Source organism: Seriola dumerili, unplaced genomic scaffold (assembly GCF_002260705.1).
Source record: "Seriola dumerili isolate Sdu_G_001 unplaced genomic scaffold, Sdu_1.0 BDQW01000024.1, whole genome shotgun sequence".
Taxonomy (NCBI): Eukaryota; Metazoa; Chordata; class Actinopteri; order Carangiformes; family Carangidae; genus Seriola; species Seriola dumerili.
This window is the reverse complement of record NW_019174279.1, coordinates 829,064-855,662: the sequence shown is the minus strand read 5'-3', so window position 1 is coordinate 855,662 and position 26,599 is coordinate 829,064. Positions and strand designations below refer to the sequence as shown.

Below are 26,599 nucleotides of genomic sequence, written 5' to 3'. Positions count from 1 at the left end.
GGCGCTGCACGTGGCAGTCTGCCTTACTTTTTAGGGTTATAACTGTAAAGATAACATAACATACATAAAAATGTATATTATGTCGCTAAAATAAATAACGTGACACACACGCGCGCACAATACAGTAGTGATATAAGCTATAACCATTATATTATGGTGCAGTACTTTAGTGCAGTAATTCTTTTACTCCATTTTCTGTCAATCTATACATACATATACTTATTTTCTTAGCTTCATCACAGAAAAGGATCTTTTCACTAATGGTTTTGCAAAGGTTTGGTTTGGCTAAAAAACTAATCTTATATTTCCGACTGCCTATGAAGGCAGCATCATGTAACGACTAAAAGCAAGAGCGAAACCTGTTGGAGGCGGGTGAGGCGGGGTTAGGGGGGATGGGTCGTTGAGTGGTATGAGCAGAAAGGCAGGCTGTTCGACACAGCGGTAATTTTATTTATCACAAACCAGCACAAACAACCACAAATTGACCATTGCACATCAGCGCAGCACAAGGTGAGTTAACTCGTTTGCTTTACTCCAGCAGCCTGGCAAGATAGCGTTAGCATGAAGCTACAAGAAACTGACCCACCCGATAATGAGAGCTAGCTGTCTGGCTAACCAGGCTAGCTATGTTAACATTACCAGGCGAATGGTGTGTCAGGCTTTGCTGTTGTTGAATTGAATTAATTCCGATATCGAGTGTGATGGTTATATTGTAACTGTGGTGCAAACACGTTGCTTCCTGTGCTGACAAAGGAATTAACCTCAAGTTATCGACTTACAAGTCATTCTGCAAGCTAATAGTGCAAGTTAGCGTTAGCTGTTAAATGTTCAGGCTGCTTGTGAAGTGCACTTAACTAATCAAGGCAGGTAAATATAAAGCGTTATTGTGACTGTATACTATACATACTAACTGGAAAGCCATTTGATGGGTAAAACATCAACTATAAACTTGTACACGCTTTAGATCTGTTAGCCTTCTACTTTGAATGACTCTGGGTTGCGTTCATTTGACGTTTATGACCTGTGTACACATGTTACAGTCAGGATACACTACATCTACCCTCAGTATGATGTATAATGTTTTCTTTATATTTTTTCTTAGCTGTTAATTTAAAAGGGGAGCTAGAAAAAACAATTTCAGGGCATTAAATTGATCTTGATTTAATAACGGAAATGTAGTAAAGAACAACAAATGTTGTCTTCCCATGTAACACCAGTTTTCATGAAAATGTTTGGCTGCAGTTGCATTCCTTGCAAATTTTGCCAAACAGTGTTCAGTGCATATGCTTTTAAAATACTTGTACATAATATTATATTATATTTTGTCTGCTCCATTTGAGTGTAGACTAAATATTTTAAAAAACACCTCTCAGTACAACACAATGCAGTTCAAGAGCACCAGAAACTATAGCCTTCACAACCATAAAGTTTTGATCATGAACATAAAATCAGTTTCAAAGTTGAACACTAAAATCTTCATGAAAGTTGGATTTATTGCAGGTCTTTTGCAATAGACTGTCAGTTACAGTGAAGGTTAAACGGTGCCCTGAGTACATTATGTTGTATAAATATTTCAGTATGTTTATGCTTCTTTCTCTGCTTGTAGGTGAGTGCTAGCAAGGATGACGATGCCGCATGTAGGGGCAGTGTTTGCAACAATAGCAGGAGTGATGGCCATCATGTTGCACTCCTCCATTCACAAGATAGAGGAAGGACACCTCGCTGTGTACTACAGGTATCACACCACTGACCCTGTGCCAGTGACAGAAACAACACATGTATATTGTTTGAATATGGACGGCCAATTTTTATTTGTATGAGGCCTGTTTCCTGATAATGATGCATATAAATTCGACCTGGATATGGAAATATTGTTTGGAGGTGTGAGGTATGGATGCTTCAAACCTGTTTAACCAAAGAGAAGAAGGAGAAGAAGAAGCGGCTACTACCACATACTAGACAGTGCAGGATTTTCCATCCCAGATCTGAACGTGGGCTTTGTCAACATTTCTACAAATTAATCATATGACTGACTGAGCCACAACAGTGATTAGATTGAGCTTTACTGATCCCTGTAAGAAAAATTAGGTCTTCAGGGGAAATGAAATTGAAGTTCACAACTAGAATGTAAAATAAATAAATGTATAGATATTAAACCTTATTAGTTGACAATGTTCATGGCATGGACTAAATAACAGAAACACCCTGTACTATAATGCAATGTTATTCAACATAACCATAAATTATTGTTACACCTGAATTAACAGCCTTCTGTCCTTTTCTTTTGTCCATCCAAAATCAGTAGATGATCCATTGTTGAGAAGTCGGACCAAACAATTTGTTTATATTTGTTTCAGGGGTGGGGCATTGCTGACTTCTCCCAACGGTCCTGGATATCACATTATGCTGCCTTTCATTACCACCTACAGATCAGTGCAGGTAAGCTGACCTTTCAGCCGCCCTGAAACTTGACTTTTTTGCAGAAGCATGAGGAAAGTAAGAGTCAACCATGTGGTGCTGCTCATGAAAACCAATATATGTTCATCTATGAATAAGTCAGCTACCACATGCAAACAGTTGCTACTCAACCGTGGCTGCAGTGGTGTAATTTTATTGCAAGTTTTTGCACCATTTGTTGCACCACTACATAAACTTAGCTCAGAATCTTTTGAATATCTCTTAAAGATATTAAATGTTTCTATCACAATAAATACTAACTAAAATTGATATAAGTTTAATTAAATAACCTTAACTCAAGGTCAACTAACTAGCATTTTCCTGAGCTTTCGACTGCATCTCATGGTTGGGTTGTCATGGAGAGGGTTCAGTGTTCATCACGTAACAATAAGTCTGAAGTTGACTTAAGGTTATTTTGTCAAACTATTTCCAAAGTCAAGAGCGAACTTTCACATTCAACATGAAAACTAAAGTTAATATGTGATATATTATAGACACAGGTTAACTTAAATAATCTCCGCTTTATCTAGTCTTCCATTCTTTTATAAAGCGGGAACATAAAACTTTTCAAAATGATCATATGTCATATGTGTTAAATCCAGATACATGTTCATGAGTGGACCCTTGTAGTAGGAGAATACTCTTTTTTTTCTTCCAGACTACTCTCCAAACTGATGAGATCAAGAATGTGCCTTGTGGAACGAGGTAAAACTGAGCTCACTGATGTAGCTGTAAAAAAACAAACAAAAAAAACAAAAAAAAAACACACCATTCATGAAAAATATTTTGTATTTAAGAGACACCTTCTTCTTCACAGTGGTGGTGTGATGATCTATTTTGACAGAATAGAGGTTGTTAACATGCTGGTCCCTTCAGCAGGTACCAAATGTTCTTATTTCCATCTTTGCAAAAGTTCCTCATTTTATTGACACATGAACCGTGTCAGCTGCTCTGCATTACAACAAGTGCTCCTATTGTTCCTTTATGTGCAGTGGTCGACATTGTGAGGAACTACACTGCAGATTATGACAAAACTCTAATTTTCAACAAGATTCACCACGAACTTAACCAGTTCTGCAGCGTCCACACGCTACAGGAGGTCTACATTGAGTTGTTTGGTGAGTACATGTTTGAGATAACACAGGCCGTACTGTTTCATTTTAATGCCTTACATAGGAAGTGACTTGTGGTGTGAGCTCATTACTGAAATTCCTAAAATGTGATTCACATGATGTTGTGTATTGAAACGGCTGCTGTTTTATTTTTGTCTTGCAGACATCATAGATGAGAACCTGAAGACTGCGTTGCAGAAAGATCTGAATGTTATGGCACCTGGACTTACAATACAGGTATTTAAACACATACACACACAACCTGAGAAGTAGATGAGCATAGTGAGTAGAAGGATGGGGACTGAAGTTGCAGTGAGAGCTAAAGGAATTTGGTTTGGTTACTCATGGATACAATATACTGGTCACAAAATAAAATTTGGTGTGTTTTTAATACCTGTTAAAGACTTCAGCTGGATTTGTAGTTGTTCCTGAAGGGGTTCTGGAGCCTAATGGGTAGTGGGTGTAGCATCACTGCAGAGTGCAGACTGTGCCATAGCCAAAGTGCACCTTCCTCAAACATGTAACTACACATTGGGGCCACATCGGCCATGAAGATATCATGTGGCGGCTACAAGAACTGTGATTGGGCTACTTTTGTTTTGTCCTTCAAGTTTGATGATGGGGGTAGCACATCAAGCGATGAAGCGATCAGCAAACCTTCAACTTATTGAAATTAATAAGTGAAACAACAGTGATTGCACGTCGTAGTACTTGTCTCCTAATGAGATAACGAAATATAAATTCCTTGGATGTAACTCCAGTTATAATGTACACATATGTATGTATCCCACTGTGGCTCTATATGACAATGTGAATGACAGAATGTAAAGGCAGTTAGTGGAGGGAATATAGCTTAAACACAATATAACTCGTTCATGTGCAGTACATCTGTCCAAAATGGAAACATGTAGACCAAAATGCACACATGAAAAACACAACCTTCACATCATAACATGACATTAGTTGACCGGTTGTTGGTGGATGAATGAATGCATGAGGCCAAACTGATCAGAAACATCCCAACTAATCAACCCTCTACCCAAATTCTAAACAGCTACCACAAGACCAGTTCTAACTGTTAAAACCTTTACTAGTCTGAAAACCAGTCACTCACTCTCTGTGAAATTTATTGGCAGATTGATTGTGAGCAAAGGCCCATTTTGTGTTTCTCTCTTTTCCTCTGCACTGTTTTGACATCGTGATGAAGGCAGTGCGTGTTACCAAGCCAAAGATCCCTGAGGCTATCAGGAGGAACTTTGAACTCATGTGAGTTTGTAAATCTGTACTCTCTAGCACAGTCTTGGTGCACATTTCAAATTCCCTGTGACCTGCCCATTTAGTTCAAATAAGACCACACAGAAAAGAAAATATTTGTTAGAACCTTTTTGTGTGTGTGTGTGTGTGTGTGTGTGTGTGTGTGTGTGTGTGTGTGTGTGTGTGTGTGTGTGTGTGTGTGTGTGTGTGTGTGTGTGTGTGTGTGTGTGATCAGGGAAGCAGAGAAGACTCGTCTGTTGATAACAGCTCAGACTCAGAAGGTGGTCGAAAAGGAAGCAGAGACTGAAAGGAAGAAGGCCATTATTGGTAACTTTGGTGTATTACTGTAATTCAGCCTGCTGTGTTTTAATTTGCATGACCATCGTGACAATTTTAGCAGTTTCCCCTTTTCAGGCACTCATGTGTAACCCTTCTATCAACCTCCTTCCTCTGTACAGTTGTTAAAACTCACGGGTTTCTCTGTCCCTACAGAGGCTCAGAAAGTGGCTCAGGTAGCAGAGATCCATTTCCAGCAGAAGGTGATGGAGAAAGAGACGGAGAAAAAGATCTCTGAAATAGAGGGTCAGCATACCTGATATTAGTTTACTTCTGTGAGATGGTTTTGTGTGTTCCTGTATGTGGCGGCTTCTGGAGAGCTGGTTTGTCATTTGTCTGTCTCATTCAACACTGACTCTTTGTTTCAGACTCTGCCTTCCTGGCCAGGGAGAAGGCTAAGGCTGACGCAGAGTATTACACTGCTGCCAAGTTTGCTGAAGCAAACATGGTAAAAAAAATGCTGTTGACACAGTTCCACACTTAAACACACAACCACATAATAACATTTAATCCTCACATACTCTTGTCTTTCTCCAAAATCTTTACAGATGAAGTTAACCCCAGAGTACCTGGAGCTGATGAAGTACCAGGCCATAGCAGGTAACAGTAAGATCTACTTTGGCCAGGACATCCCTAACATGTTTGTAGAGGGAACCAACAGTCCGCCTAAGACCGTGCACTCCCCTGATCTGCCCAACGTTGAAACGGACAAGAAAAGAAGAAAGCTAGACGGGCAGTGAGTCCACAGATGTGCCTCTGCACAGGACAGGAGGACCCGATGAGCACTTGTCTGTGGAGTGGAGAGCACTGAACTGAAGGTGATGGGAGGGATAGCTTTGCAGCTAGTTTGATGAACAGCACACTTCAGTCTTAAATCTAAATGGCAAAGAAAGAGTGGGGAAAATGTAAGATGAAAGACAAGAGAAAGTGAGAGGTAAGAAGGGCAAAATAAGAAGGGAAAGTATTTTTTCACCTTCCACTCTTTGGGAAAAGACCAGTTCTGGGAATCATGATGCCATAGTTAAAAATCAAAAGCATAATAAATGCTTATGCCTGGGAAGGCGACACCAAGTAAGTCGCCCTAATTTACACATGCTTGCAATCAGTGCAGTGTTGAATTTTTGCTTTTGGATCTGCATTAATTTTGTTTGTTGTATGCAAGAGGAGTGATTTGTGATGAAATTGAAAAATTATTTTTGAGAATTAATTTCTGGTTTAGCGGAACTGGAATCTGACAGGCAACACTAATTAAAAGCAGGATGGTTTGTGTAAGTGTGTCATGTGGGTTAGGTCGCCTCCTACAGTGAATCACTAGTTGGCTTTTCTCTCTTAACACGAGTCAGCCTGAGGGCTGTCGATTCACATCCTGTATCCAATGTTGTCGATGGATGACTTTAACATAGTTTCAACGGGTTAATACAGTAGTTCAAGCATTCATTATAAACGTGGTTATTGCAGCAGAGGTGTTCACTACATGAAACCCACCTACATTTACAGCTCACTGAAATCAAACATATGAAAACTGATCTGTGAAAGTTTTTTTTAATGATAGCGTTCTACAAACAAGTGGCCTGACTTTGTTAAATTTTCACCTGAGCCTGTTTAAGGTAGATTTTACTCTACATGTACTGAAGTCTTTGAAGTTGCACGCCTGTCACCATGTGTTCATAAGTAAGTTAATATACAGTGGTGTCAGATTGGTTGTAGTGTAGTTTATTTTATGTTAATTTGGTGACAGTTTGCTGTTATTGGTTGTGGGTGAGAATGCAGCCACCACAGAAAGACTTGAGAAGCTGCACTAAGATGTGCTGTGGCATTTACTGTGAAGTCACCTGAGAAAAAAAAGTTCTAGCGCTGCTAAAAGAAAATCTGATTTTTCGCTGATTAATAACCTAAAAGATGATAACTGGTTAGTAAAAGGGTTGTTACACTGGAAGAAGTTATTTTCTTTCCTCCATCTTGTTTTTGATGATCAGGGCCATGCATGTGGAAATTTGTAATGGCTTGATTCAGATGATTAGTAGTGCCTGCATTTTTCTGCCAACTCTGTTCTTTTACAGCTTGTTGAGAAGTGGCTAAATGTAAATTCTCAGGAAATGGACTTATTTTAATAAAACGGCTGCTTAGTGTTGGACAGATCGTATACTCTTCAGTCAAGTCAAAATTGACAATTTTTAAAGAAAATTTAAGAAAATAAATTTATAAGCTGTGAAGTTGTGAAAGCATTCAATTTGAGGGTAATCAAAGCTTTAATTTGATGTCAAGTTAAAGACCATTGTCTAAAAACCACCACTTCAATATTTAAGGTGACATTTTTATAGCACCATCTTCACTTTATTGCACCATTTATTTACAGTAGATGTCTGTGACATTGAATATTATGAGCATGTCGGTCTGTCGAAGTAGAAATAATACAAACAAAAGCTCCCTGCCACTGTCAGTGTTTACATTTTTGTGTAATTCACGAATTGATGTACTGCAAAGTTTTTCAGTCTTTGCTAAACAATATAACTTAAAGGATTTTAATGGGAACACAAGCTACAAGCAACACACAGCTCCTGATAATAATAGCAGCTTACACTTGGTGAGAATTGGTTTAACCTCTGATTAGTTTGAGTTCCAGTGCTACACAAAAAAAAACAAAAAACTTTTTGTTCTATTTAAAGATGAATGTTGATAATGCTTGGGCTTAAACCAGATGCAAGTTGGTGCTAGTTTTTATTGTTTGTTTAAGCTTTTGGATTTTGTTCAGCTCTGTGTTTCAGAAGCATAGAAATACTTCCACGATTCAGAATTCAAGCCTTAAATAATAATGGGTCACCCCAGACTGAGAGATTAAGTGATTCTTATGAACTAAAAGTCTCCACTTGAACCTGGCTGTGAGGCTTATGAAGAGCTTGGATGTGCACAATGTAGTGTATAGCCTCATTGTAGACTCTAGAGGAGAAAGACACAACCAGCAGTGGACACTAATGGAGGATGTTGTGATGTTTACTTGACCTCCGGGTGGCAGTTAAAGGCTACACTCTGCGTTTGCTTCGGTGGTGGGTTCAATTGAAGATGCAAAAGAGGGGTATGAATCACTCATGAAAATGATTTTTTTTTTTTTTTGTCAATATTTTGTACAATCTGTGAAACTTAAACTTTGTGTCCTTGTTTTAAAAGGTTTATATGCAAAAATGTTTTGAAGTTTTGACAACGTTCTAAAATAAAACCTATTTTGGTACCTCTCTCCTCTCTGTGCCATTTGATGTGTGGACATTTTGCAGTACACTTGGATGCCGACAGGAGGAGCGCTAGCATCATGTTAAATACTCTGCTCTGACTCAGTTTCTCAACAACAGATTTTTTTTTTTTTTTTTGCCAAGACTGAACAAAGCAAAGTAAAATGGATGTATAAAGATCAAATTATTAGTTCAAATAGGGGTCATTAAAAATGATGTTGAGAGAAATGAGAAGATGCGCTGAAGCTTGAGTCTTGCCCCTCATTTGTAAGTTGCTTTGGATAAAAGCCTCTCCCCACTGGAAGAGTAAAAAAAAAGTTCAGAAAGAAAAGTTTGTGAATCATTGTGACTTGTAGTTGTACAAAAGGTTTGAGGGTATCAAAAAATAAATAGTGAGATTACACCAAAAAGATAAAATTTATTTAACATGAGTACAGATTCATTCCAATTCCCAAATTCATTATATAATTTGTGCCCAAATTTAGACATTTTCCACAACTACATATTTTTTCTACACACTTATATTTCTTATGTATTAAATAAATGTGTCAGAAAAGTGAGAAATCATATAATGTGCACGTGTTGGCTAGTTATTTATTTCACTGCCATCATGAGGATGACCCAATGAACACTTAGAGAATATACATACTCAGTCTATCACACACTCCCTGTTGTTCTCACTCACATAATGAGTTGTAAACATTACAAACACACATGTGTTTGTGTGTTGAGCTTGTAAAATGGTCATCCCAAGAGACTGACTCTAAACCTCAAGTCCTGCCCTGGGCAAGGCCAGTCAGCTGTTCACAAAGGCTTTCCAGGAAGTATCCAAAGAGTGTGTGAGTGCGTGTGACCACAGACTGAATGACCAGATGAAGGATAGCTTCCTCTTATGAACTCTCCGTCCTTATGGAGATATCTCAGGCAACCTTTCACAGCCAAACTATCAGTCTTTGCTTTCCGAGGGAGTTGTGAGAAATGTGATCATAATCATGTTTGTGAGTGTGTCCTCATCTTGTTTTCATAACTGAAGGACGATTTTTTTGTAGATGTCTTTGTGCTCATTAAAATGGGAGGTCTGATGTGTTATCTGGGCTACAAAGTCAGCGAGTTTAACCCCCCCCCCGCCCCCTCCCCACACACCACACACACACACACACACAAACACGAACCACTCCAGCACGCCGCCACCACCACCACCCTCACCCTCCCTTCCTCCACACGCACACACACACACACACACACTACCACCACCTCAGGAAGTGAGGTCAAGGTCAGGTTTGCCACTTCCTGGATGAGCCAGCGTTCCTCTTTCCTTCCTCTTGTCCCTGACTTCAAATCATCATGACCCCTCCCTGGGTCTGTGACTCCCCAGAAATATGGGTGTGGTCCCTCCTTCATCTCTTGAGTGACTTCTCTGACTGTAAATCTCGTCCCAAAACAGCAGTGTGTTTCTGAATATGATTCATCAGCAGCAGACAGCGCCTGCATCAATGGCTGCTCTGTTCTGCAAGTTTTCTCTCACATTCCTCTCCTATGTGTGTGTGTGTGTGTGTGTTGGCACAATACGCACGGTCATACAAAGAGTATTACCTTTGCTGTTTCTAAAAGCTCTGTGCGACCTCCACATTTCTGTACTGACCCTCAGGATGGATGTTGTAGTCATCACTTGAGTCAGCTGCACAATCGTGGCTCTAGACCTAATTCTGTGCTGCATGTGTGTATGTTTTTCTCAACCCATTTGTGCTTTGTTCTTGTTTATGTTCTCCTATGAAATTATCAGTTATGAAGGTAAAATGCTTGCTAAAATCTACTTTCCTTTTAGTATACTACTCTATGTGCCTTTTCAATCGCCCCTTGGGGACAACTAAAGTGTATCTTGCATCTTGAATCTTTGCACATAAAGGTCAGTTTACTCATCATGAGGAATACTGCTCAGCCTGTGAAAACATTTGTATTGTGCCCTCTGTGGCTCTGAATGGGGCTTTCTTCAGGGCAAATAACCCTGATGACTCCAGTTGAGACCGGCTCACTCCAGGCCTTTAGGCTTTAGACTTAAAATATTTGACTAAAACATACATTATAAGCTGGGGGCATGGAGTTAAAAAGACGAGGACATTTAACAAGCAGAGAAGGTTTTAATGAAAGATGTCATTGAGTTCCATTATGGGAACTGTAAGAGTCAGTGTTTTTGCAGGGGACTAAAACAATGCATACTGCTGCTTAGATTTTGACCATTCTTTTTTTTTAAATACTAAAATGAAATAATAAAGTCAATACTAAATCTTTTAACACCTGCTGAATTCTGATTATTATGAATATCAAGACTCTTGATTGTGATTTAAATTTTTCCTTCATTTTACTCAAACTCTGGGAACCTTGTTGACTGCATTTGTCAGAAAAGTGATTTAGTGCAGAACAAATGGATCTCATCATTTAAGAGTCTACCAGCATAATATCCTGGTTATGACAGATAAATAGATAGATAGATAGATAGATAGATACTACAAAATATAAGAAATGTATCTCTGTTATATTACTATTACTATTATTATTATTACTACTCAATCACAGCAGCAGGCAGCTGGAGAAGATCAGCTGCTCCTGATACAGCTCAGCAGGTCGCCTGTCTCCTGTTATTCTACACCAACAGAGGGGGCGAGATCAAAGGCCACACAATGGACACACACCCCCAGGTCTTAATGGTAATGTGACCATACAGAGCAACCCACCTAAGACCATGTCATTGGCATGACCTGATACTGCAGAAAGTGAAGAAAACTCAACAGATCAATAGACGCAACACAGGCTGTGATGTGTGTCAGCAATGCTGACGCAAAAAACTGTGGAAAATTAACTACTCACTAGTAACTGCTTTTTTTTTATCTTTGATCAGTCTTCAATCTTAAACAGGAACAAGAGTTTCACAGAAAATGACTGATGTCATTTTAGATTTGGAAGGAAGTGACAGTGTGTAAACCTAACACTGCATGGCATTTTGTTTTCAGCCGTTGATTCCTGAGCTTCAAATCTTTGCTTATCTGCTACACTCTGCTCATCTTTAAAAAAGACAGTTTTGAAAATCAGAGTGGTTAGTTGATTTATTGAGCACTTGGCAGTCAGAAGTTACAGGCTGTGTAAAGGCACAGGAGTCAAAGAAGACTGTAGATCCATTACGAAACACTGAAAAACACACTCTACACACACCTCACACAGAAGCAACTATTTGTAAGAAGTTTCATAAACATGCTAATAAATCACTTACTGTGGAATCCTATTCAGCTGAACATCTAATTTGTTAAAACACAAGGACTCCGCAATAGTTGTAGGTATACAAAAATATTTCTATTACAGAGAAAACAGTTGTTGCACTATTTCAGTGTCAAATTAGATGAATCACAGCCTCTTGAAATGTGCACGTATCGCAAAACGTACCATTTGCCTTGACAAAGTAACAAAGTAAGAGTTCATGTTATAGGCTTATATCTCTGAACAACCATAACAAATTCTGTGTGTGTGAGTGTGCGTTATATAGCGTTGGTGTAGGCGCTTGTATCAGTGTGTGTTGGCTTTGGCTTTGTACGTCTCCAGATGCCGCGTCAGGTCTTCAATACGCATGTCCTTCAAGTGAACCAGATGCTCTAACCTGTTCACTTTCATCTGCAAGATCTGTACACACACACAGACACACAAGTTTGCACGGCTATCCTTGTTAGGACATTGCATTGACTTCTATTCATTGTTGACAGTCTAACCCAAACCTCACCCTAATCTTAACTATAACCACTTCATGGTTAACCCTAACCTTACCTCAATTCACAGCTTACTCCTAACCCTAACCAGGACCTCAGAAACGAGGTTAGCACAAGCACACACAGAGGGAGGGATGTAGTAAAACCAGAGGAGGTTTCTAACTAAAACTGTGACTTATCTCAATGATGACAACTTCCAAAACCTTGAGGTGTTGCAAATTTTTCGTCATTATTTGCATCTTCCTGAACATGCAGATGTGGCCACAGATGGGAGAGCAAAAAAAAAGTGATATATCCGCTGAGCAGATACTGACTCATTGACCGCTGCTGACACAGCTTATGACGCATATGTATCACACACACCTAAATGTCTCTTTCTGTCTCAAACACACACGCACGCGCACACACACACACACACACACACACACACACACACACACACACACACACACACACACATCTGTAACAACATTACAGCTGGTATGACTGTATGACAAAGCTCTTCCTCTGAAGGACATCAAAACGGAAAATGATTTTGTTTGCAGATGTTCTACCAGTCAGCAGAGTGTGTGTGTGTGTGTGTGTGTGTGTGTGTGTGTGTGTGTGTGTGTGTGTGTGTGTGTGCGTGTGCGTGTGTATACCTCCACAGTCTCCTGCAAAGCCATGACAGCTTGCTCTTTTTCCTGCAGGATTGTTCGGAAAGTCGGGTCCATGTCTGTGTAAAACTGGACTGTGTGCTTTGGTTTACTAGTCAATAAAAAAAATAAACGAACAAGACACATTATTACTACTATAAACACCACTATTGATTCATTTAATTTAAAAGCATGATTTTGATCATACCCATTTCTTGGTCTGCTCTTTTCATCTTTTCTCATGTCTTCTTCTGCCAGCTGAGCCAGAAGTTTCGCTTCAGTCTGTTGAATTTCTGAAGACAGCAGAACAAAAGTATAACATTTCTCCAACTTTACTGTGACCGGAGTAGGATAGGAGGCAGATTTTTGATGAGCACAAGCAAAGGGGACTCATCGGGAAGCAAGATTATAAGATGGAGAAAGAGAAAAATTAGGAGGCCTTTAAGTTCAGCAGTGCTGAGCTCAGGCCAGGGATAAAGGCCATCTGGTGATGTCGGGAGCTGATATGAGGACCTGAGCTGAGCTGTGTTGTCTGATAGTGGAGGAGGTGCAGATGGCAGAGGAAAGAGCAGAGGGAGGAGGTGTTGGCCTGAAGTCAGCTTTACGGCATAGTTTCAGGGACAGATTAGGTGTGAGAAACTCGTCACCGATTCACTCCCTAAAGGTTGTGGCATTCTCTAATCAGTCCGTTCTGATGTTGTTAAGTTTAGGTATCCCTGTCTCTGTGTGCGGCCACTGCTATCTCTGGGAAAGATAAGCATTAACTGAGAGCTGAGAGAAGAAAGTGGAAAAAAATCATTTCAGAGGTTGAATCAGCAGTCCACTCAGACACAAAAAACATTGAACATGCTGATTATATGTTTGTCAGCTGACGGGTAGATAAAGCACCCTTTAAAACAGTCTAAAATTATACCCACTTCCTTCCCTGTCCTAAAAAAAGACATTTGGACTATATGTAGCTTCAGTCAGGGTTATAGACAGACTGTGACAACTAATACACTCCAAAAATGGATATATCATGCAGGAGATGTGAGGTCAAAACACTGTCCTAGTATTCGCGTTAATTCATCAGTTTCAGTTTGTGTAATCCAGCAAATCTGACTAATTTCATTGCAGTTTTGCACCTTCTAATGAAACCTTTATCTCTGTTGTCAGTGTGTGATGAAAAGGTTAATTTAGTTAGTTTAGGTTAGATTATTAATTTGCAGGTTGTGTTTTTGGTAAAAAAAAAAAAAAAAGAAAAAAAGAAAAAGAAAAGGTATGTTATAGTTTGTGAAAATGCAATAACACAATAGCCACTCTACCTGCATAAGGTTTATTGTGGTTTCTGGTGTCGAAGTATTCCACATCCTGAGTTCAAAAGAAAAAAATTGTTCAAAGTGTGGTTATTTTTCAAGATATATGCTTTGCTTACCTATTGTAAGGGTAGCTTTATGATTCACATGAAAAAAAAAGTAATTAATAATAGAGTAATTACTATTTTGTAATTAGCATTCAAACAAACAAAAAGTGACTCATAGGATGTATGTCCATAAGCAGACATGCATTAATATAAAATACACACCAGTATGTTGTCCATGGCGTGCTCCAGTTTCTTGTCTATCTTCTCCCTTAAGGCGCTCAGTACAGGCTCTATCACTCCCGCAGTGCTCAGTACAATTCTCTTCACTGTCTCCTCAGGCACGTGAAAGTTTAACTTGGAAAACACCTTCCTGTCCACAGAAAAAAAAAAAGAAGAAACACACAGATGTTTCTAATTTACAAAACTAGTTACAATAGGACCTGCAGATTGAATGTGATTTAACTCATGATAATTCATGCTTGGTGATGATTAACACCACAGGGGCCAATATGTTTACAGTGAAGTCCTATAAATTGTTAACTGGCTGTGTGCCATATCAGAGGGAGAGTGGGTGTGTGCTGGACCGGTCTTCACTGTCAGACAGAGGCCAAGGTTGGAGTTCAACCAAAATGTTTATAGCAAAATCCTGTTGAAAAACATAATCTTAAGCAATGTCCGTCATTTCTATTGAGAAATATCAGGTGGGCTTGTAACTTATTGTTGGCTGTGTGTTTGTCTAAAAACTGTTGTGGGAGAATGCAGACATATTAACATAATCAGATTGTGAAAATTTGAATTTTTCCAGCTGAGGGGTAGCATTTCTCTGGCAGTGGCTGTGTGACGTTCACACAATCACTTCACACTCCACTTTAAGTACCCCTCTTTAGCTTTAATAAACAGTATGCAAATGTTTATTAGTTTACAATATAATGGAGCTGTATGCACATTTATGAGTTTATTAATATGCAGTAATTGTCAGCAATTATTATTTCTCCCATAATGACATATGTTATAATATTACAGCTGTGTTTTAGTAATTTGTCATCCATTATCTGTACAGCAGCCTCCACTTACCCAATGCCCACATATGAGGAGTTATAGCTGTTAACAAATACATTAAAAACACTTACATCTGCTCACATGTAGGCTACATCATCATCTGTTATGAAGTATTCATTATATCTTTACATAGTTATTATAAATGATAAACAGGGGGTCATAAGTAAAGCGTAACCCCTATTATATTCACAGCCACCCTCACTGGATCCCTACATACAGTTTGAATAAACAAATGAATAAGAGCAGCTGGTTTCTTGCCTGTTGAGCAGGTTCCAGTTACTGAGCTTCTGCGGTGAGGAGTTTGCAGGAATATAGTTGTGCAGGTCAACAAGCTTTGGGAAGAAATATTTTACAACCTCAGCAGCCATCACTGCAGAGGGTTCAGCAGAGGGGCAGAGTCAGCTCACAATTAAATGCATAAACAAACAGACACAGACAGAGCTGATAAAACAAGTAAAGTAGATGGCTGTAGCTGGATGTAGTGCATGACAAATGTATACGAGGTTTTACTCTTGTTGCCTCTCTAGTTACCACTTCCCTGCGGACAGCTAGCAAAGCCAAAGGTTAAGTCAACTACCTCCGTCGCTGAAGTCTCTTGTGATGTGTCTTTTTGGCCGGGACAGAGGTATCTTATCTATCCATGCGTACAAATCCTGCAGTTCCTCTTCCTTCAGTTCTCGATCCATTCCTCTTAAAGCGACATCTGTTTCGGCACAGTTTGTAAAGGTCCAAACTGTTTTACTGAGCTAGCTTGTTAGCTTCCCAGGACGACTGGTTGTTTACGGCATTGCTAGGCGACCGCTGATTTACCATGGCAACACAGATTCTAGTAGTTCCTTCTTGACAGAAAAAAGGAGAAAAATGACAGAAACTGACTGTGGTGATTCACTTTTATTCTCAGCTCCATTTTACAGACAAAAAAGATATCTCTCAATAAATAGGAACATTCAAATAAATTTTCAGTTCAAAGTTTGCAGGAAAAAATCAAGGCAGAACTCTCAATGTATGGAAAGGCATTGGCATTATGAGTGAGTATCATGAGTGTGATCATGTCTGCTGCATAGAATATGCAATATAAAATCCCTTGAAGAATTACAATCAAAATGTATCAAGCTAACACAAAAGACAAAACAGCTGCATGTAATAACTCAGTCCCACAAAGTCAAGCATAAGTTGGTTAGTACAAAAAAAAAAAAAAGTCCAAGAAAAAGTCATAACCTTTGTGGTACGTCCTTAATCCAAAAAACTGTAAAGTGCCAATGTTGGTGCCACATTTTAATAATCCCTTAATATTATTTCTTAGAAAGTCAGTACCAAAACAATGTGAGGGACAAGTAAAAGTAAAATAGTTCAATTAAATTAAAACAATTGCCTCATAAAGTGTTCACATATCCCAGGATCAAGGCAGAGTGACATTTCCCTTAAAAAAATTTAAAATCATCATGGCAGCATAGCCATTTGTTATTTATAAAGCACAGAAGTTGAGTTTATCAATAATGGCTTCAGGTTTCCATCAACATACTGAAGGCCAAATAAGCAAGACACAGACGGCGGTAATCCTCAGGGAGACCATAAATGACAGAAGAGCTCTGTCACGTCACGTTGCTGATCCTTCAGTGGATCTTGTTTCCGCTTTAAAACAGACGAGCGTCTCCAGAGAGGATCTTCAAGGTTCTACTAGGTGGGACAAAAACATTGTCCTCTGTCGGAGGATCTCAGTGTTTACACCATGCTGAATTATTCCCCCTGTCATCTGGGCCTGCTGGGGGGCTTTAGGGCCGCTCTCCCTGCAAGCTAGAAAACAAACACTGTTAGCGTACATACTTTGGAGGAGCTTCTCTTAACACAACTGCAATTTTATTTCTCCACAAATTAATTTTATATGTAGATCATTATTTCAGTGTGTCTGTCTCTTGGCTGTTCAGTGGTGGCCAGGGAGAAATTTGTGCTTACTAACTCACGAACAGTGAGCCGCTGCTTATTCATTACACTGTTATGTTGGGACAATGCCCGAAACCACAGACTTCTTTATAAACGTGAATGCCTTGAACAACATTAAGAATGTCTGGATGCCAAGGATTTAGGAAAGTCTGGCTGACTCTGACTTGTGTCTGAATACATACCAGCTGAGTGTGTGGCAGTGGAGATGGGACTGCAGAGGGCTTCGGCTTCACTGGAGGCATCGGAGGCTTTGGCTTCATGATCTTAGAGAACAGATGTTCATATTTCAAATAAGTGACAATGGCAACACCACATACATGTATGAATGCAAATATATGAAAACTGTGGGTAAAGCGACTTGTAATGGCACATACCGATTTTGTTGCAAGTGGTGGCAGAGGTCTGGATGGGGGTAGTGGCTTAGCCTGATAAAAAGAAAAAAACAAAAAAACATTAGCACAACAATTAATACATCATTTAACAAAGCAAACAAATAGTGTCAAAAGAAAATAGAAATATTGCCATTTTGTGTATGCAATTTTACCTCAGTATAGATTGGTTTGCTTGAAACATTTGGTGGCTGCATGAATGACCTTACAACCTAAATAAAAACGATTTATTTAGTGGTTGAAAACCAATTGAAGCCTGAACAATAAGGCCAATTCTACATATAAATAATTCTACATTTAAATAAAGACAAAACAGTAGAATTGATTACCTGTTGACTCTTTGATGGCTGAGGTACAGCTGGCACTTTCTTTGGTGGCTGTAAGGGACAAAAAGAGAGATGAGTGAAAGCAAAAACTTGATTTGTTTCTTTAAAACCATAACTATTACTGCAGTTTATAGTTGCCACAAATATCATGTCTAATGTGGATGAAAAGATAAAAAGCTAACACACACAGAGTGAGTGTTAGTGTATAACTACTCTGTGGCGCTGAGGCTGTTGGATCAAAATGGAAGCTCACCTCTGGAGCTGCTCTGCTGGGCTTCGGTGCTCCAGTATGTGGTCTGGCAGTAGCAGAGAACAGAGGTTTACAGGCTTGAGTGGCCGAAGACTCCACAAATGTAGGCTGGCTGATGAGTGTGGTCCCAAGATGAGGGCTGCCTCGAGTACTGCTTGACCGAAACAATGGGTTGGATTGTCCTGAGGTAGACTGGAAGCATCTGTAAACGTATACACACAGAAGCTAAAATTTAATACGGACAAGATCAAAACAGTCTCTCTAGCTTCATCTTCATACAGTAGTGATCTAAAAGAGAGTGAAAGGAAGGAGTAACGTCTTTCTGTACCTTTTTACAGGTTGCCTTTTTCTGATGCAGCACATCAAAGTCCCAATAATCAGGGCCAACAGCAGAAGAAAGCCAGCCGCCAGTGACACAATAAACACCACACTTGCCTCTGTACACACACACACACACACACGAACAAACATATTATTAGAGACAATATTCTTTTATTGCCCTAGGATGAGCATGTAATAGCATATGTCACCTGCTCAGGCAACTGTAACATCATTACTGCATTTGTACAGACTAACAGGGGAATTCCATCAAATCACTGTCTGTTTGTGTTCATCAGAACAGAGCACAACTGTCTGAGAGTCCATTAGAAATCTATTCCAAATGCTGAATCTTGATGAAAAACAGAGCATTGGAGGAACAGACACAAACAGTCATGTGTAAAGCATGGTCATTAAAAGGTCAAGCATACAAAGAGTGACATACATCAGTGACTCTCAGTGCTTACATGTGCATGTGAGGACAGACAAGCATAACATGAACAATACCTCCAGGCAGCTCTGATTGCTGCACATCGCAGAAAGGGGTGGCCCAGCCAGGGTCGCAGTGACACTTACTCTCGTGGTTACAAACCTGTCAGAGATCACACAGTCAGTTATGCTGGCTCATGGCTATACAGTGCTCCAAAGTGTTGTGAGGTTAACATATTTTTTACCCCGTGGTTGTTGCATTTGGCAGAGCAGTCATCTGTTCCGTACACTTTTATGTTTTTGATGTCTTGACACCGTTGATTGTAGCATACCTGAAAGACACAAATGACATCGTGAGGACACTGACACAGACAGTTCACAGATCAGTAGTCCATGGAGGTTTTTTGTTCATGGTCAGTTTTCTTACCATGTTGTGGCCACACTTGGTGCCAGTAGGTACCATGCCCATATCTGCAGGGTAGTTATCTTCAGGGTTCATAGTTGCTTCATTGCATATCTCTCCCTTTCCTACTCTGTAAAAGGATTTCCTGGATGTCACTGGAAACTCCCAGCCTCCGAAGCAGAAAAGTGTCCCACAGGATTGTTCTCTGTAACCAAAAACCACAAACCAATAATCCCAAAAACCAACAACACCACACTGTTAACATGCACCACTATAGTGCTGGTTTGGCTTTTGATTACATACCTGCTCGAACATCTCTGGCTCGACTGTGTTTTTCTGCAGTTTCCATGCGTGTAAAAACAAGCATCTGCAGCTACTTCAGCATCTGAACAGAATCATAACAAACAAAATGCAGACATAAGAGTCTTGATGTATCAGAATAAAAGCGGCTCCAAACTAAACTGTAATTCATCGGCGCTTTACCTGGTCCCCAGAGTCTCTTGCAGTGTTCCTGCCGTGAAGGGCACTGTCCATTGTAGCAGTATCCTTTTCCTCGGTTGCAGGGCAGGCCATTTTGGGTGTACGCATCAGTTGGACAGGAGGCAGAGAAGCCAGTGCAGTACTCTGCCAGGTCACAATCTCCTGACCTTGATCGACAGACACTGCTTGTCGGTTTCAGCTTCAGAGTGGAGAGACACACAGATGGTGATGTACCGACTACTGAAATATGTACACTCACACATAACCAGCCAGACGGCACCGCCAGACAGTGTCTAGCTATATGGTAACACATTTAGTAACAGTGTGACTTCACTCATCTAGAGAGGACATAGTGAGTATGACTTACTTGGCAGTTGTGGCAGCACTCTCCCTCTGCACACTGGGCTCCTGTGTTGAGCTTGCAGGTTGTGGCATTGCAGCAGGGATTCTTGCATTCCTATGAGGCAGACAGAGGGGTCCAGAATATTATGATTCAGCCTCATTTGTGCGCTTTGTTTGTGTGATTGTATGCATGCACGATGTGTGACTGCAGCATGCACAAACCTCTACAGAGCCACAGTCACACTCCTCTCCGGGCTCCAGGAAGGCGTTTCCACACACCGGCCCTCCATAGATGCGATCAGTGGAGGGAGTATCCAGCAGACAGGTAGGGTTCACTTCCTCCAAGAACCTTTTGAGCTGCTGCTGACTGCAGCTGCTGAACTGCTGCGGATACACAAAGCTAGAAGAAGACATAGCAAGAGCAAGAAAAGAGAAGGTAAACATTAGCTTTACTTTGAGCGTAAGAATAGTAGATTAGAGGGAGTTTATGTGCTGGTGAGAAACTGAACTTACCCAACACTCTCAGCCATGATGCAGCCTTTTTTCGATATTGAGGAGCCACAGACACAGTTTTCGGTATCATGGGACAAGCCCAGGTTGTGACCCATCTCATGCGCAATAGTAGACGCCACTCCTATTGGGTTAGTGTTATGGTCCTGTGAGTATAGCAGACAAACATTCAGTAGAGTAAAACCGGAATTAAAATCTCATGATTCTGTGTAATTTCCTTCCATTTTCTGTTTTTTTTTTCCACAGAGATTTTACATTTATCCATTTATTAAACAGAAAAGTATACTTGCCTCATTGACAGCTCCAGAGTTAGAGGTGCACATTGCATTGGTGTTTGCTAAGCCGACAGTGGAGCCATCAAAATCAACACCTCTGGGTAATGAAGAGGTAAAAGTTATTAGAAACCAGCTCTATCAGATTAACATTTTTTTTTTTTTTTTTTAACAGTGGGAAGTCGAAATCTGCTGGATCTTACGTGATGAACTGTGCATTGTCGTGTTTGGTCCTCAGCAGCAGGCTCCGCTGCCGCCACGTGAGGAAACGACTGAGGGTGAGCTCAGGGTTTGTGCTGACCTCTATCTGGTCTCTGTATGACCAGATATCCAGAGCGACCAGCATCACACGAACACCCAGGGGGCGATACAGCTGAAACAAAGCAGCATGTCGTCACAAAGTGAAAAGTGGAAAAACTGAGTTATCAGGTAATTAGGTCATAACAGTATTTTTGAATGTGAGGGAGTTTAACTGGTAATGCTACAAATAACAGATCTCATCCATAATGCTGTTACAGGAAGTCACAGTTGCGTCTATTGCTGCGATTCATGTTGGCCCTGCTCTTTCAGGGTAATCAAAGACGATTTTGTGATATGTGTGAAAATGTTCAATTTAGGTGTGAAGATTCACAGTTAAAGTTTGATTTTCACAGTGAGAAAACTTTTCATTCCTTTTATTGGTCAAATTCCAATCAGTAAAGGACAAATATTATCAGGAGAGATTTCTTGCATTCAATCCACAGTGAAAGTGAAGCCTGATAAAGTGCTAGACAGCTGACTGTACTGCATTGTGAGAAAGTCTGATCTGCAGCCAATGAAAATAAGCGAAATTACTAAATCACTGGTAAAATAGGTGGAATGCTTCATTAATTCCACAGGAGAAAATTACATGAAATTACATAATTAAGCTTTTACGATAATTTAAAGTTTAGACTGCTCTTATTTTCTCCCAAGGTTAGAGGATTTTTCGCTGTGTAAAAATATAACAGCGGTAAATTATTTAGATAGACTTATTAACCGATAGACTAACAGAGAAACAAACATACCTTGTCCACATGATTTGCTATTTCAAGCAGTCTGGTCTCTATTGTCTTCTTGCCATCAAACTTCTTGTACTAAAAAAAACATTTTTTAAATTAGCAATAAAATCAACAGTGTCTCAGATATAAAACAAAATGATTCCAAAAGTTTATTATAGAAAAGGAAATATAAGAAATCAAACCTCAGAGTGGTCGACCACCAGAACCAGCTCCACTGTCCTGTGTTTTACTGAACGGTCTTTGGTCTGGGCTCTGCTTTTCTGAATATCACAAAAGGTGTAGGATATTAACAATATTAATTGTGTGTGTATATGTGTGTGCATACATATGTGTCTGTTAGACCCAAGTATTGTTTTGAGGATGTTTAATACAGCTCAACAATTGACTATGAGTTTTGGTGTTTGACAGTCTACAGTAGTGCTGAAACAAAATGAATATTACAATGGTCCTGCATCTATTAAAATATGCAAATTGAGATTTGCATGTTAAAGCTAATTGTCACTTGTCCAGTTACAATTTCTAAATATATTATAAATGATCTATCGTCTCTCTTCCTCATTTTCTTGGTGTCTACTTTCTACTGTGCACCCGTTTTCATTCCCTTTGTTTTACCTGAATATGTTTTATTGAAATTAATGCCAGTGTTAAGTTCAACAACAACTTTTGAATTTTCAAATGATTTTCATGATTTTCATGATCATCATGTTGCTAGATTTTAAAAACATCAAGGGGAAAGTGTTTGATTTTTTTGAACCGTGTGTCATGATAAGTTACGGCGCTTTTGTGAACAGTAGTATTTTACTGCATCTTACTTCTTGTTTTTTTCCATAAAATCTATCAAATGTAAGAATGCAGCACAAAATATTAGATGTCAGCTGTCTCAGCCCAGAAATATCAGCTGTAGGTTTCAAACCCTGGTGTATATGTGTATGTGTCCACTCTGTGTGTCTTTACCAGACTGCTGAGCTGGAACAGTCCAGACGGACGAGCACCATGATCATAGAAAGTGGTTGTGTTTCCATGGGAACAGGAGCTCCTCTTCCTCCTCAGGTGTTTGTAGTTGTAAACAGCATGAAGACCCTCCTCACTGTGAGCTTCCGAGCTCTGTCTGTCATCCTGCGCTCCCCCATCGGCACCGGCCAGAGGTTCAATAAGGTAGATCTGGCCCTGGAGAAGCACAAACCCCCTGCAGTGCAAAAGAGGAACTTCAGAGTGGATAGAGGCAAACACCTCATCTTTTTCTTCAGCAGATCTAACTCACAAACGGATCACAGTTGAACTAATCATAAGACAGCCTTTGTTCGTCATATTTTCAATTCCCACACCCTTTGAAGCTAACAGGTCTTTTCTTGCAAACAGAAGGGAGCTTAAAGAAGCCTGCATGACTCAGTTACAGGTTTTCAGCACTGCATGCAGTCTTAATGGTCAGTGTGATGGACGAAAGGGATGCTGAAGGACTGATCCTCTCTTTGGACTGGACACTCTGGTCATGAGTCACAGCAGGAGACTTACAGTCCCAAAGCATCATGGGTTTAATTCAATTTGGCACTGTATTTAGGGAAACAATATTCTTTTTTGTAATTAGAGTTACAGGATGAAATAAATTTGCATCCAGCATTACTCACTTTATTCCAGAGCACAGTCCCACGCTGGCAGATGAGTCCTCCACTCCCACAATGTGTCCATGGTAGTAGCAGTGAACCTGAACAGACGTCCATCATTTGTCAGAGAATCAAAGGAGATTTTTCACACTCACTCTTTGCTTTTCCTTAATCGGCCAAGTATCTCAAGCACGGTGTAGAACTGTGATCTGATCTGAAGAATATGTATTTAACTATGTGTGTGTCTTGGTCAGAGAGAATGACAGTCATGACCTTATATGTCAATTCCTCTTCAATGTAAGACTAAAGAATTTCAGTGTGTCGTGTCAACTTTCATAATGAGGAACTTTGTAGTTGAGAAACTCCAAAAAGCTGAGAGTCATCAGGACATCTGAAATTTTGAAATAAGAAGATGGACTGGCATGTATTGCAAAACATGATTTTTCTCATAAAGATGATGATGATGATGATGATGATGACTGGTCTCTGTAGGAATTAAGTGTGAAATATTAATTGAATTGTGTGTTTGGTATTTGTGCTGTAGAGCCTTAAAAAAATTTACTGGTATGGTTACAGCACTTGCTGTATTTTAGAAATACTCTAACCCTAATATCAAGATCAAACTTCTCAACAGAAGATCTGCAGTTAAGAAGTGTACCTAGCACAGGAAGGCAGATGCAACAACACCAATAAATTGGGCTTTTCAGTTGAAACAGGATATCCTGTATTCATTTTATTGAAGCCTATATGCTCTATTAAGTAAGATAATTCTTTGGTAGTCTACACTTTGGTACACTAGTCTGATATCAGACTTCTGAATCACCTATGTCACTGAATTATGCAGTGATTCAAATTGAATGTATGAAGTGAAACTAAGTGGCAATTCAGTCTGATTATCAGACTAAATATACTTTATATATACACACACTCAAAAAAAGCTTTCAATCAAATTTCAGTAATACAGGCATCTGTTTCTGATAGACTCAACTAATACAAAGATATAGACCATTATAATGCAGGCTGATCATGAATACAGGGATTATGTTAATGTTAGTGAAATTGTAGTGTAAGAATGCAAAGATACATACCCCAAGATCTGGAGTAGTTGTAATTTGGGTGCCCTGATCAGAATAGTGTGTCACAGAAAAGTTTTTCCCGATAAGATCTCTGAAATTAACAGATTTTTTAAATATCAATCATATTGTCAGATAAAGAAAGAAGCACAGTATGTATAGACCTGCACAGTAAAAAAAAACTTACTTATTTCTTTCCAGGTGCAGAGTGTAGTTTTGCCCTGCAATCGTCAAAGAGTACTGGAGTACATCAGGGTATGTCTACACACACACACACACACACACACACACACACACACACACACACACACACAGCAGAAGACTTTAATGCTTTTTGATTTTAATAGTTTTTAAATAAACTTGTAAAAGTGTACAGTAACATGCGTGTTACCTGATTTGTGGCTGCATCATTCGTGAGAGATGAATCCTTCAGCTTCTGAGGTATCACTGTTTGGTACTTCATCACATGAGGTAGAGTCTTTACACTGCCCGCGAGGATTCCTGCAAGTAGAGACATCTCATGAGACAAGAAACAAAAGGAAAAATGAGAGATAGAGATAGAGATAGAGAGAGAGAGAGAGAGAGAGAGAGAGAGAGAGAGAGAGAGAGAGAGAGAGAGAGAAATAAATAAATAAATAAAGAAAGATAGAAAGAAAGAAAGAAAGAGTCGTACCCCACGAGGAGAATAAAATCATTAAAAAATATCCAGTATATCGCATGTTGCTCTATCGGACGGACTCTGTCATTGTATGCTTCGCAGTCTGTGGTAAGTAGCGACTCTTCCCAGCTCTCCGCCCCTCTGCCGTGTAATATCCTGAAGAATCTGAGGCTGACAAAAAAATGAGTCACTGTAAGAAGTTAAACGTTGCTCCTACAAAATGAACATTCGTCATTACCCGGAGATGAAAAACGCTGTGATAATGCCTCCAATGTGTAATGTGTAATGTGTAACAGCTTATGTTGCACTTTATTGAAAAATAGTCGCACACGTTGCTATTAGTTTAAACCTATTAGAGACACAACTGGAACTTTTTTCTTTCCACACAAGGGTTTTCACTGATTACCAATAGGTTCTAATATATTTACCCATTCGCCAATAATAAGCCACCTGGACAATTCCATAACAAATGTAAACTCGGTTTACCACACATATTTTATTGGGAAGATTAATAGCGATAAACTACGGGAAACCCCCTCATTCATTAACAAAATATCCTGTACACATGGTCAAAGAGCTCTCCACTTCAGCTGACAGCTGACACAGCGAAGCCTCTTAGTGGCCTTTGTTGCCATCTACTGTTCAAATGATGCTTAAGTTTTCAAATATTTTAATTTTAAACAGCATATGTTTGCTGCAGTTCTTGTGATTGGAAAAGTAAGCAAAATCACAGCAATGAGCTAAGTAAACCTTACATATCAGTGTATGTTCAATAGTAATATCAACCAAAATTCATCAAATTAGCACAAACCAGTGTCAGTTGCTGAGTATCTGGGGTCCGGCTCTCAGACATTTGGAAATCAAGATAAACGGAGCAAACTAAAGAAAATATGGCTAATTAAGTTCGTTATAATATGTGAAGGAATAGTAGATATTTGAAAACATGCTAACCCCTAGCTACACAGCAGACATCAGATACTCACATCATAACTTTTTTGTGGCTATCTGGACATAGCTTTCCCATGTTGCGTCTGTCTGACCGGTTGGTGGCGGCAACGCACCATTTTTGTTTTTAGTCGCGTTCATGTCTCATCGTTAGCGTGGGAAAACCCGGAGACAACAAGCCTTAGGCGATAATTGGAATTTGTGACAGACCACTTGAAAAAAAAAAAGAACCTATTCATGCCAAGAAACTGTTGGTAGAATGGCTGCAATTGCACCACCGCTGGTCGTAATATCAAAATAAAACCCAGTATTAACACTAATACATTTAATAGGAGCTATACACGGTTTGAAACAAGTACTTAACACAACAAAATACCTGGTGTGACAACACAGGCTTATCCTGGAAAAGTCTAATGCGCGAACACTGCCAAGACGGAATAACAGGTGTTTT

At 39.6% G+C, this 26,599-nt stretch overlaps 3 protein-coding genes across 3 annotated transcripts; 1 reads left to right on the top strand and 2 right to left on the bottom strand.

Moving 5' to 3' along the window:
• The first annotated feature begins 392 nt into the window (after nucleotides 1–392).
• On the top strand, nucleotides 393–8,391 carry LOC111235074 (erlin-1). Its single transcript, XM_022763391.1, has 12 exons — nucleotides 393–510; nucleotides 1,607–1,735; nucleotides 2,358–2,439; nucleotides 3,116–3,162; nucleotides 3,275–3,336; nucleotides 3,450–3,575; nucleotides 3,733–3,806; nucleotides 4,777–4,835; nucleotides 5,059–5,150; nucleotides 5,316–5,405; nucleotides 5,528–5,607; nucleotides 5,708–8,391. The coding sequence occupies exons 2-12, from the start codon at nucleotides 1,623–1,625 to the stop codon at nucleotides 5,897–5,899; spliced, it is 1,017 nt and encodes a 338-aa protein (XP_022619112.1). The 5' UTR covers nucleotides 393–510; nucleotides 1,607–1,622; the 3' UTR covers nucleotides 5,900–8,391.
• Nucleotides 8,392–11,477: 3,086 nt separating this feature from the next.
• On the bottom strand, nucleotides 11,478–15,950 carry spef1 (sperm flagellar 1). Its single transcript, XM_022763355.1, has 7 exons — nucleotides 15,749–15,950; nucleotides 15,430–15,541; nucleotides 14,335–14,482; nucleotides 14,075–14,120; nucleotides 12,979–13,063; nucleotides 12,777–12,882; nucleotides 11,478–12,052 (listed from the first exon to the last, which is right to left on the bottom strand). Exons 1-7 carry the CDS (start codon nucleotides 15,855–15,857, stop codon nucleotides 11,939–11,941), a joined length of 720 nt encoding a protein of 239 aa, XP_022619076.1. The 5' UTR covers nucleotides 15,858–15,950; the 3' UTR covers nucleotides 11,478–11,938.
• A 97-nt stretch (nucleotides 15,951–16,047) lies between these two features.
• Nucleotides 16,048–25,327, bottom strand: adam8 (ADAM metallopeptidase domain 8). Its single transcript, XM_022763746.1, has 25 exons — nucleotides 25,219–25,327; nucleotides 24,937–25,046; nucleotides 24,733–24,806; nucleotides 24,561–24,639; nucleotides 23,497–23,573; nucleotides 22,826–23,057; nucleotides 22,054–22,131; nucleotides 21,878–21,946; nucleotides 21,035–21,204; nucleotides 20,850–20,931; nucleotides 20,563–20,705; nucleotides 20,272–20,449; nucleotides 20,075–20,164; nucleotides 19,711–19,906; nucleotides 19,531–19,612; nucleotides 19,252–19,432; nucleotides 19,070–19,156; nucleotides 18,903–18,987; nucleotides 18,406–18,514; nucleotides 18,081–18,279; nucleotides 17,831–17,878; nucleotides 17,657–17,713; nucleotides 17,487–17,537; nucleotides 17,295–17,375; nucleotides 16,048–16,965 (listed from the first exon to the last, which is right to left on the bottom strand). The coding sequence occupies exons 1-25, from the start codon at nucleotides 25,262–25,264 to the stop codon at nucleotides 16,921–16,923; spliced, it is 2,649 nt and encodes an 882-aa protein (XP_022619467.1). The 5' UTR covers nucleotides 25,265–25,327; the 3' UTR covers nucleotides 16,048–16,920.
• Between the last annotated feature and the right edge of the window lie 1,272 nt (nucleotides 25,328–26,599).